The 13,025-nt window shown below is 36.6% G+C and overlaps 1 protein-coding gene across 3 annotated transcripts in view; it reads left to right on the top strand.

The window, feature by feature from the left end:
- Positions 1–596: 596 nt before the first annotated feature.
- The window catches only part of LOC127118960 (uncharacterized), an 89,789-nt gene continuing 77,360 nt past the window's right edge, over positions 597–13,025 (top strand). The window contains exons 1-3 of one of the 3 annotated variants that reach the window (XR_007802486.1): positions 623–1,022; positions 1,126–1,516; positions 1,691–2,006. Coding sequence is in view for 1 of the 3 variants with exons in the window: in XM_051049188.1 (XP_050905145.1) it covers positions 2,824–3,546 (723 nt within the window). In the remaining 2 variants the exon portion in view is untranslated. Of the gene's footprint in view, positions 1,023–1,125; positions 1,517–1,690; positions 3,568–13,025 lie in introns of those variants that run through there. The other 2 variants (XM_051049188.1, XM_051049191.1) reach the window with 2 other exon arrangements.

The following is a 13,025-nucleotide window of genomic DNA, read 5'->3' as shown; positions in this document are numbered from 1 at the left end:
TTTCCAATTAATCTCCAATTCTAAAAATCAAATATTCTAATTATCTAAAGATTTCTAATAATCCTACTTAGAATTCTACAAGGTTCTAAAACTGTAATTAATTAGTATTTTAATCTAAAAAAATATTTAACCTAATTAATCTAAAATCTATTATTTCTAAAAATTAATTAAGATTTCTAATCAACTAATTATATTCTAATAATATTAAGAATCCAAATATCATTAATCTAATTGAAATTCTAAAATTCCCAATCAAGTTTTAAAACCTAACTAATCTAATTAAACTCTAAAACTTAATTATCCAGCGTTTTAATTAGCCTAGAATTATACTTATTTCTAAATCTTTGAATCATTAATTAGCATGAACTAGATATTAACAATATGGACAAACCTAATTGCAAATTGGATTATACAAGTGGAAACCAAAAATGGGCCTGGAGAGTATTAGGGGTACATGGACGATCCAAGAATATTGGCCAGCAAAATGCTTGGGCCTGGGTGTTGAAGGCCCAACATCAGCTAGTTGATCGGAGGGGGGTTTAACGCTCCCCAAGTGCGTCTGGATATGAAACTCGGGCCTTAAGCCCAAAGAGCAAATGAATCTGAGTCCACTGCATAGGTTCGTGTTATCTAACCAAGATAAGCCCCATAAACTCAGCGAACGACTTTCCCTCACCGTCTCTTGTACAACGGCCTCACAAACGTCACCTTCAATCTGAGTTCAATCCTCCCCTGCAAACGCGAATCACCAGCTTCTTGCGGACGCGATTCCAATCTTCAATTGGTTTATTACGGCCGCAATTCCAACCTTCAATCCGCTTATTACAGACACAATTCCAACCACGGTTTTCAGATGTGTCTTCTGGTGAACATCTTCTTGGAGGCGCGATCGACAAGTGGTGGTGGAAGAGGTCCGAAAACGTCGCACACTAACAAATAAAGCGAGGATCCGAAGAATACGTACTCGAAAAGAACTTTGACGCGATGGCTTTCCGGACTCAACGTCGACGGCCGCTTCGCAGGTAATGCACCATTCTTCTTCTTTGTTCGATTCCCTCTTCTATTTGCACTACTCCTTCTTCTTCTTCTTCTGCAATCTTCTTCTACAATCTTCTTAGTCTGTAGGTGTCGATCGTTGATGACTCTTCTACGTGTGAGAGGATGAGAGGGAGAGTGCGAGAGTTTGCGATTGATGGTGATGGTGTCTTCTGCGATTTGTCCATGCGTTTGTAGAAACAGGTTGAGAGTGAAAAAGGTGTGTTATGAGATTGGTTTGCAAGATAGTGAAGATGAAGTTTGGTGAATTATGGTGAGAATGATCCTCCTCGCAGAATGAACGACGCTGTTGTTTATATAGGGAGTTACAGCTAACAGAGTTTCTCGATCTGTTAGGGATTGTAGTGTAAGTTAGTTGGAGGTTTGATTCCGTTATAAAATCATCGGATGGAGTTAGTTAGCATCGATTGGATGAATTTCACATCAGCTAATGAGCCTTGGGTTGAGTAGCTGTCAATTGGTGAGACTGCTTTGTTACCGTTATCCCTCTGTTAGCAATTTGTTAATTGTTTGCCATTATGTTAGTGAGGTTCTATCCTATGTGTTCATCTAGGTTAGTTTTGGTGGTAATTCCAGTTGAGACGTGAGGTTTTGGTTTTTATTGTCCTGACTTGTGAGCTATGTGAATATGCAGGTGCAACTGGCTTTTTGTTGCCGTTGGTTTTGGTTTTCATCGCCGTTTTGGATGTTGTGGATATATACTTGGTTTATGCAGATACTCTATTCTGATACCTTTCTCAAATTGCTTTACTGAGATGTAAAAGGTTTAATGGTAAATGGGTTGACACAATGGAATTGGGTCCTGGTTTTGGGTTTATGATTGGTTTGGACAAAATAGGATATAGATTTTGTTTGGATTTGGATAAATGGTTTGGATATGGGTTGCAATTAAATTGGATATCTACATGGTTAGTAATTAGAAATGGATTATTGGATGATGATTTGGATAATTGGTTATGGACATGGGCTTTGGTTAATGTATATTTAAATTGATTAAAATTGTAAATTGGATTGTTTAAAGTAATTTAAAACTAATCTAAACATTAAAATAGTCAATTATAAGATAAAAAATCGAATTAAAATTAATTAAAATCAATTTCAAATTGCTTTAAAATTTGGACCATTTTGAAAAATATAAAAAATTAATTAATTTTAAATTTGAATCAATTCAAAAATCAATTAAAAATTAACTCGAAATTCCACAATTTAATTGAAATTAAAATCAACTTAAAAAATAAAAATTCACTTAAAATGAAATAAAAGAATCCAAAATCCAATTAAAATCAATTAAAATTAATTTAAAATTATAAACAATTTTGGATATAAAGATGAAGTGGATCGAACGAACATACAGGATAGTCGATGTTACCAAAGTCGAGAGATTATAGACTTGGGGGTGGATGGTTGACTTTGGTCAACTGGTTGACCAAAAAGTCAATAGTTGACCTCAGTCAACCAAGAGGCATGGATTAGGGGTTTCTAAGTACAGGGTGACAAATCAAGCCGTAAGGCACATCAGGATTAAAACTCCCCCTGATTAGGGTTTGAATCAATTACCAACTTTGAACCTATAAATGCTTGTATTAACATGAATGCACGATGCATATGAATGACACATGATTGAATACAGATGAATCTTAGTCATGGGTCAGGTGAAAAGTGAAAAGGTGAGGGAAAACTTTGGGGTACGACAATAACAACTTGAGTTTTTGTGATGAGGAACTTCCTAAGGATGGCAGGAATCACAATTTGGCGTTGCATATTTCAATGAATTGCAAGGAAGACGCTTTGTCCAATGTGTTGGTTGATACAAGGTCATCATTGAACGTGTTGCCGAAATCAACCTTGTTAAGACTCTCTTATCAAGACGCCCCAATGAGGTATAGTGGTGTAATTGTCAAAGCGTTCGATGGTTCTCGTAAAACCGTTATTGGAGAAGTGGACCTTCCATTGAAGATAGGTCCGAGTGATTTCCAAATTACTTTCCAGGTAATGGATATCCATCCGACCTATAACTGCTTGTTAGGGAGGCCATGGATTCATGAAGCTGGAGCAGTGACGTCTACTCTTCACCAGAAGCTGAAATTTGTGAAGAACGGAAAGTTTGTCGTTGTTGGTGGAGAGAAGGCATTGTTAGTAAGCCATTTGTCATCTTTGACATATGTTGATGCTGAGGAGGAGGTTGGAACGTTGTTCCAAGCCTTATTTATTTCTAATGAGTTAAAGAAAACTAGGGCACCCATCTCTTATTTAAAAAAAATGCAAGAGTCTATTCAGGCTGGCAGTATTGACAAGTGGGATCATGTTGTGCAGGTCGCCGAGAACAAGAACAGAGCCGGACTAGGAATTCAACCAGGGTCATTCAGCGCAAAGCCAAAGTTATGCAACCAATTTTCTGTAGTGGAGGGTACATTCATGAGAATGATCAACACTCAGCTGCCACTATTGAAGACAATGGTGATGGAGACGAAGCTTGCGCCAACTTTGTGACGCATGGCCAAACTTGAAACAATTGGGTTGTTGTTGATGTTTCTGTTGTCATTCACCATTCTAAGTAATTTATTTTTATTGTTTTAAGAAAAATCCTTTTCCTATGCCTAAGGGAGAAGTGAACATTGTTGGGCATTTTTATTATCATGAATAAAATACAATTTTATTCATCCACATCTATGATGTTTTATTTTCACCTCTTGCTTTTCTGAAAATGGTAATTACAAAAAACATAAATAAATAATAATCTTCCATCTGCAAAATATTTGTCCGCATTCAACTTCTCTAAACTCAAAATCTCAAATCATTATGCAGGTTGGTTCTCAAACCCATTGATTACAATGATCCTACTCCTTCTCCAAACTTTGATTTCCCGATGTTTGAAGTTGAGGAAGAGATTGATGATGAAGAAGTATCTGATGAGTTATCACGTTTACTAGAGCACGAGGAAAAAGCCATTCAACCGTTTGAAAAGCATATTGAATTAGTCAACTTGGGTTCTGAGGATGATGTGAAGGAAGTCAAGAGTGGGTCTCAACTGTGTCTAGAAGCTAAGAAGGGGTTGATTGATCTTCTTCAAGACTATTATGATGTGTTTGCTTGGTCCTATTAAGACATGCTTGGGTTAGATTATGAGATTGTTGAGCATAAATTGTCGTTGAAACCAGAATGCTCGCCGGTCAAGCATAAGTTGAGAAGAACTCATCCTGATATGGCAGTAAAGATCAAAGAGGAGGTGCAAAAGCATATTGATGTTGGTTTTCTTGTAACCTCTGAATATCCGCAGTGGGTGGCCAATATTGTGCCTATTCCTAATAAGGATGGAAAAGTCCACATGTGTGTTGATTATAGAGATTTGAACAAAGATAGTCCGAAAGATAATTTTCCTATGCCACACATTGATATGTTGGTAGATAATAGAGCTAAATTCAAAGTCTTTTCATTTATGGATGGAATTTCCGGCTATAATCAAATCAAGATGGCACCTGAAGATATGGAGAAGACCATATTCATTACACCCTGGGGACCATTCTGTTATAGAGTGATGCCTTTCGGTATAAAGAATGCTGGTGCAACGTACCAGAGAGCTATGACCACTCTTTTTCATCATATGATGCATAAAGAGATTGAAGTTTATGTTGATGATATGATTGCCAAGTCAAGTGATGACGAAGAACATGTTGAGCATTTATTGAAGTTATTCCAGCATTTGAGGAAATACAAACTCCGCTTGAATCCCAATAAATGAACTTTTGGTGTTCTTTCTGGTAAGTTGTTGGGCTTTATTGTCAGCGAGAAGGGTTTTGAAGTTGATCCTGCCAAGGTCAAAGAAATACAAGAAATTCCTGCGACAAAAACTGAGAAGCAAGTCAGAGGTTTTCTCGGCCGCTTGAACTTTATCTCAAGATTTATATCCCATATGGTTGCCACATGTGCGCCTATTTTCAAGCTTCTTTAGAAAGATAAGTCTTGTGATTGGACCGAAGATTGCTAGAAAGCTTTTGATAGTATCAAAGAAAATCTGCTTGAGCCTCTGATTCTGTCTGCGCCTATTGAAGGAAGACCGTTGATCATGTATTTGACTGTGCTTGATGAGAGTATAGGTTGTGTTCTTGGTCAGCAAGATGAATCAGGAAAGAAAGAGTATGCAATTTACTACCTTAGCAAGAAGTTCATCGACTGTAAGACTCGATATTTTATGCTTGAAAAGGCATGTTGCGCATTGGCTTGGGTTGCTAAGCGTATGTGTCAGTGTATGTTAAATCATACTACTTGGTTGATATCTAAAATGGATCCAATCAAGTACATGTTTGAGAAACCTACTTTAACTGGGAGAATTTCCCGTTGGCAGATGGTGTTATCCGAGTATGATATTGAATGTCGATCTTAGAAAACTGTTAAGGGTAGTGTCTTGTATAACCATTTGGCTTACCAACCAATTGAAGATTACCATTTAGTGCAATATGATTTTACTGACGAAGAGATTTTGTACTTGAAGATGAAAGATTGTGATAAACCATTTCTTGAAGAAGGGACAAAACCTGGTTCCTGTTGGGGCATGGTATTTGATGGAGCTGTTAATTCGTATGGTAACGGAATTGAGGCAGTGATTATTACTCCTCAAGGCACTCATTTTCCGTTTACAGATAGATTAACCTTCAAATGTACAAACAATATGGCTGAGTATGAAGCTTGCATTATGTAGCTTGAAGAGGCCATTGATCTTAGAATAAAGTATCTTGACATCTATGGAGATTCAGCTTTGGTTGTGAATCAGATCAAAGGTTAATGGGAGACGAATCAACCCGGTTTAATACCATATAGAGATTATGCGAGGAGGATTTCAACTACATTACAAAGATTGGGTTTCATCAATCCCTCAAGATGAAAACCGAATGGCAGATGCTCTTGCAACGTTGGCTTCTATGATTATGGTAAAGTTTTGGAATGAAGATTCCAATTTGTCTGGGATGCGTCTTGATAGGCCAACTCATGTGTTTGCTGTCAAAGAAGTCAAAGATGGAAAGCCATGGTATTATGATATCAAATGTTTCCTCCAAAGTCAGATTTACCCGTCTTGGGCATCTTTGAAAGATAAGAAGACTTTGAGAAGATTAGCTGGCAACTTCTACCTGGATGGTGTTGTGCTTTACAAGAGAAACTTCTATATGGTTTTTCTCATATGCGTGGATAGATACGAAGCAGACCTATTGATGACTGAAGTCCATGAAGGTTCCTTTGGTACCCATTCCAATAGACATGCTATGGAAAAGAAGATGTTGAGAGCAGGTTACTATTGGCTGACAATGGAATCTGACTGTTGCAAGTTTGTGAAGAAATGCCACAAGTGTCAAATTTATGCAGCTAAGATTCATGTTCCTCCAACACTGTTGAATTTCATTTCCTCTCCATGTCCTTTATCCATGTGGGGAATTGATATGATTGGTATTATTGAGCCCAAATCTTCGAACGAACATCGTTTCATTCTAGTGGCTATTGATTACTTCACAAAGTGGGTTGAAGCGGAATCGTATGCAAATGTAACCAAGCAAGTTGTTGTAAGGTTTATCAAGAATCAAATTATATGCCGGTATGGTGTGCCAAGTAAGATAATTACTAATAATGGATCTAACTTGAATAATAATATGGTGGAAGCTCTTTGCAAAGACTTCAAGATTTCGCATCATAATTCTTCTCCCTACAGACCCAAGATGAATGGGGATGTTGAAGCTGCAAATAAGAACATTAAGAAGATCATCCAAAAGATGGTTGTGACATATAAGAATTGGTATGATATGCTCCCATTTTCTTTACATGGTTACCGTACATCCATCCACACTTCAATAGGGGAATCCCCTTTTTCTCTTGTTTATGGCATGGAAGTTGTGCTCCCCGTGGAGGTTGAGATCCCATCATTGCATATTTCAGCTTTGTTATGATCTACTCATTTCCCCTACAGATTTCCCTTATCCCCAGACAGAGTCCTTCTATTGAATTATTTTCATGAAAATTCCCCTCGTGTCTCCAGCAGTTTTAAGTCTTAGCCTGGCCTATGCACAACTTTTTATCCCCCTAGAGTCTCTGTCTCCCTAGTGAGTTTTCCTTACGGAATACATGGTGCTCCTGTGGACCTTCAGTCTCTCCCGGATTCTTTTCCTTTGTGGCAATATATTCCCCACAAAGATTATTTTAACATTCATATCATATGCATCATGAGGTCTCTTAGGGACCAAAATTTGTTTCTATATGTAGTTATTTAAATCCATTCTACTGAGTTGATACGAAGATTTTAACCTTCACATCCTCAGTTAGAATGTCCTTAAATAGGGGCAGCTGTAAGACCTCAATTTTGGCCCTAAGAACCCTCATGCTATCTCATCATTTGCATTGGATTTGGGATCACACCTTGGCATCCTTCTTACCCCTAATTCATTGGGTTTGCATTGGGAGAGATCAATAAGTATATTTGATCAAATATTTAAAGGGATACTTCATTGTACATCATATTATGCATATATGATCCTCCATGAGTGCAAAAGATCAAGAGATCTTCAAGTTTGCAAGTTGGTTCATGGTGGTCGACCAGAGAAAGTCAACTAGTCAAAACTGGGGTTTACTAGACCCTATCTCCTACAACTTTTGTCATATGAAAATGATTCCAAGATAAAAGTTACTCCTTATGATATTCCAAACAACTTTCATGCTGAGGTCAAGATCTAGGTTTGCTTGGAAAGTCATTTTTTATGGTGAAAGATTATAGGTCATTTTGTTTGTGCACTAGTTAGGAGGTCAACTTCCAAAGACCATAACTTACTCATATTTTATGAGATGAAGGTCATCCAAGTTTCATGATCAATTTAAAGATATCCTATCTAACTTTTATTATTTGATAAACTCAAAATTGAACATGCAAGGGCATGTGCCAAGAGGAAACATTATAGGTCATTTTGGGCCATTACCATTGAACAAACAATTTTGCTAAACTTCTAAAATGCATAACTCACTCGTGACAAATCCAAATGAGGTCTAATCTGTGACCAAATTGAGTAGTTTTGAAAGAGATATAACTTTTATGGAGAAACATTTTCTATTTGAAGCTCATAGAAAAAGTTATTCAAGGTGAAAGAAGTGAACATTTGACTTGGGACTTAGAAAAATTTCAATCATGCTTGATTTCCCAAACTTCCACCTCAAACTTCACCATGATCCAAGATCCAAATGGAAAAGTGTTCAACATGAAATTTGTTCCCCTTGATCTCACATTTCCAAAAAGTCCAAGATCACCTCATTTGGACAAAGATTGAGGGACTTGCGCATGGTTCCATTCATAGGTTTGTTTTGGCAAGATTTGGATTCAAATGATTATTTTCCTTTGCATGTTTCCATGTGATGACCCCAATACTCATTATGCATGAATTGAAGTTGGATTGCATCATTATTTAGGCCCAAATCATTGCCCATACATCCATGCACTATGGTTTCTAATTTTGTCCAAAAAATTGAAAGGGTGCAAAACTGAATTCAATTGGCTATATAAACAAGTGCAATGCTTAATAAATAACACACACCTTGCCCAAGCTTTGCCAAGAGATCTCAGAACCTCACACCATAAATTCCTTGAAGATTTCTTCAAAATCGAGTTTGATTTCACCTTCTGTTTTGAAGTTCAAACTCCAAGGATTCATAACATTTCTCATCTCAATTGATGACTGCAAGCAAGAGGAGGAAGAATCAAGCAAATTCATATCGAGATCAAGCCAATTTGAAGCTACCCGAAGGTGATTTTTTAGAAACTTTCTCTATTCGATTCTCTCTCAATTCTTCACCATTCTCTTTGATTTTTGGTTGGCTGAAGTCCTACCAATTTAGGCAACAAGATTGAGTTGCTTTGAGGTCAAATTGAAGCAACTCAGATCATGAACCTCAAATTTCAAATCCATGTATCTTTCTATATACTTGGAATTGGAAGAAATGGAGGTCAGATTCGTGTTCCTGAGCATTTTTCTTTCAAAAACATGTACTAACGTTTCATTTTCCAATTGGTTGAGGGTGGACTAGTCCGGTGAGGTCCACCGAAGAAGATGACCGGAGTCCTAGCTCTGGTGGTGCGTTGGCACTCTTCCAACCTTCAATTTCGTTTAAAATGTTTTAATCCTGACCACTCCTTATGATTACCATCCCTATGACGCATTAACTGAGGTGTACGGTGTGAAGCACACGCTTGGCCATCAGATCTTCCACCTCAATTAATAAGGGAGATCTGATGGCCCTTGTTTTTTTATATTTTCTGAATTTTCATTTAATCCACTTATTTTATTTAATTCATAGAAATTTCATTTTTAATTCAAAAAATATGGGACTTTAACCAAAAATCTTTAAATATTTTTCTCTTCCATATTCTGAATTAAAATTATTTTTTGGATTAATTTTGATATTTTTCATGAATTAAATGTTTTTTTTGCATATTTTTAATTGTTTAAAAATACTTCTGACCTTTTAAAAATAGTGAATTTTTTTGTCTAAGTTCCTTTGACCTTGTTTGACCTAGGATAAATCCCTTGACCATTTATTTGGTGATTTAAAGGGGTTTTAGGTTTTGACCAAATTAAAATGTATTTTAATTCATTTTTAATATGATGTTTAATTGATTAAATGTTTAAAAAATTTATTGAGCCATTTTTATGGTCATGTGATGTTTGAATTTCTGTTTAAGCCTTGGTCAAGGTTGATTTGACTTTTGATGGATCAAAGCCATTAGATTTAGGGGATTCATGAAATCTACATTTCATCTCCCAAAATGAATGAATGGTTTTGATTTGATGAAAGTCCTCCCATGATCAATTTGTGTTTCTATCTTCCGCTCCCTCTTTATCGTGATCCCTATTTTCCCTCATTCCATCAATTGACCAATGAAATCTCTAATGTCTAAAGGCTAATTGATTCATCAATGACCTTGTGGCAGATGAATCAATACAAGTATGACTGAGATAGGTCCCTCGCTTTTGATCTTTTTCTTTTAGTGTGTGGTATATTTTAGGAGTTTGGTTCTTCATACCAAATCTCTAACATGCATTAACACCTAAGTTTTTATTGCCCGACCTCAGATAGTTGTGACTTCTATATAAGTCCAATTACGATTGCTTAACATAGAGCTAAATTTGACCTTCAAGGCATAACATTCTAGTAAGTGACATTGTTAGTCTCTCATTCTTCATGGCATTGTGTGGAGACTTGAACTTTTTTCCTTTCATGGGACCTAGTGGCATACTTGTTGAATTATCCAATTTGGAGGCCTTCTAATGGAAGATGTCTTTGTTTAAGGATTCATACTTGTGAATGAATGGTTGAGTGTTCTCCAAAGAATGACTTAATCAATTAAAATCACCACTAACACTTGATTAACTTTTAACTAACATTTGACTAACTCTTGTTAATATTGCTTTACTTTCAAGTCATTTACTATTATCTAATTTAAATTTCAGTCATTTATCATTCATTGCCATTTACATTTCATATAACTTGTTTATGATTATGTCCTTTTCACTTTGCTTATTTGTTCCATATCTTGTGATTGTATATGTATTTTTTGTGTGTTTTGGTTTTGTTTGTGGTCTTAGGACCTTAAAATACCTAATAACAAGAAAAACCCTAAAAAAACATCTGGTTGACTGTTGAACTTGAGCTGAACTTTTGGACTTAGGATTAGACAACATTCCCTGTGCAAAAAGGACTTGGCCAATGCTAACATTTTAAGACTGAGCTATTTTGAACTGTGCCTTCATCTGATACATGCCTTGGGAATTTCTTGGGTTCATCTGCTACTCTGTCTCTGTGCTTAATTGTTATTTTGATCTTGTGTCTGATGCTTTGTTCAGAGTTGATCAAGGAATATTTCATCTAATACATGGGATGACAATGAAGACTGCTAGCTATTGGAGTGCTTGTTTGGATGTGGCTATCTTTATTTGATTCCTTGATCTTCATGATGTCTGGATATTGCTCATTTCTCATTGCTTATTGATTATTGCTTGATTAAAGTCCAAAGGAAAATGGGTTACTTACGACATTCTTGTCTGTTGGATTGCATCCCATTGGTCAAATCTTTTCAACTCTTAACTTTTAAATTTGTGCTTAGGATAATCTCTTCATCTCCTCCCACTTCTTTAATTTCAAAATCTCTCCCCTTTTTTTCAAAATCCTTCTTTGCTTGTGATTTCAGACTTAGACTTTGTTTTAATAATTAGAAACTTTGGCCTTATGCCATTGAATTTTCAAACTCTTTCTTAAATCAAATTTGTAAATAAAATTAATCACATTGACTTGAAATTTCAAAATACAAAAAGAACTAACAACTTCATTCAAACTTTTGACCCCTTTGTGCCCTCTCTTATTAACTTTTGTTAAAAGCAATGCACCAACTCATTTGAAATTTTTACCATGAACTACGAGGTTTTGATCCCTCATTTTTATGTTGGTACGTAGGCACAAGACCAAAGGTCTTGTGAAACACAAAAATATAATCAATGAATTCTTTTATCACCCCCACACTCTATTTTTCTCAAACATCTTTTACACCAAATACATATGCACACATAAGAAAAGGCTCCCTAGGAGTACCTAGGACACTTTGGGTGCTAACACCTTCCCTCTGTGTAACCAACCCTCTTACCTGTAATCTCTGGCATTTTATTAGTTTTGATTTGAAAACTTCTTATCTTTGGGTTTTGTTCGTACTTTTCCCTTTTCCTTTGGAAACAATAAAAGCGCGGTGGCGACTATGGTTTTATTGATGCTAAGCTTATCCATAGCTTGGTGGTCATTAATTTACCGCTACAGTTGTGTCATTTGCAGTGTGAACCCACATGGGTGTATGGTTGTCAAGAGAGATATCCAAAAGTTGATGGATGAGAATGCAATCCATATTCAACAATCGAGGGATATGGCAGATGATGTGAATGTCATTGTACCGATATTCAAGACCCCTGAGCGTGTAGTCATTCAGTTTGATAGCAGCAACAACAATAAAGATGGCTCTGTCCCCTATACATCCGATAAAGCTGTACCATATAAGTATAATGTCACCATGATAAAAAATGGTCAATAGGTTCCTCTACCAGTTGCAGACTCAATGGTAAATATTGTAGATATTGTGAAGGTGACCCGTAGTGGCCGTCTGTTCAGTCCAGTGTTTCCGATTATTGTGGAAGATATTTCTGTAGGTAAGAAGGAAAATATTCCTGTAGTGAATCTGGTTAGTACTCCAATGTGTCATTCTGTTGAATCCAGGAAATTGAAGACTAACGATGATGATGAGGTGTTAAGATTAATCAAGATAAGTGAATTCAATATTGTGGAGCAGCTGCTCCAAACACCGTCAAAAATCTCTGTGCTATCATTGCTAATGAATTCTGAAGCGCATAGAGAAGCATTGCAGAGAGTGTTGGAACAGGCCTATGTTAAGCATGTTATTACTGTGGATCAATTTGAGCACATAGTTGCCAATATCACTTCTTGTAATGATATGAGTTTTTGTGATGAAGAGCTTCCCGAGGAAGGTAGAAATCACAATTTGGCACTACATATTTTGATTAATTGCAAAGAGGACGCCATGTCTAATGAGTTGGTTGACACAAGGTCGTCATTGAATGTGTTGCCGAAGTCAACTTTGTCAAGACTCTCCTATCAAGGTGCCCCGATGAGGTAAAGTGGTGTGGTTGTCAAAGCGTTTGACGGTTCTCATAAAACTGTCATTGGAGAAGTGGACCTTCCAGTGAAGATAGGTCCAAGTGATTTCCAAATTACTTTCTAGGTAATGTATATCCACCTGGCCTATAGCTTCTTGTTAGGGCGGCCATGGATTCATGAAGCTGGAGCTGTGACGTCTACTCTACATTAAAACCAGAAATTTGTGAAGAACGGAAAGCATGTCGTTGTTGGTGGAGAGAAGGCATTATTAGTAAGCCATTTGTCATCTTTCA

Source organism: Lathyrus oleraceus, chromosome 2 (genome assembly GCF_024323335.1).
Source record: "Lathyrus oleraceus cultivar Zhongwan6 chromosome 2, CAAS_Psat_ZW6_1.0, whole genome shotgun sequence".
Lineage (NCBI taxonomy): Eukaryota > Viridiplantae > Streptophyta > Magnoliopsida > Fabales > Fabaceae > Lathyrus > Lathyrus oleraceus.
This window is presented reverse-complemented; position numbering and strand designations above follow the sequence as displayed.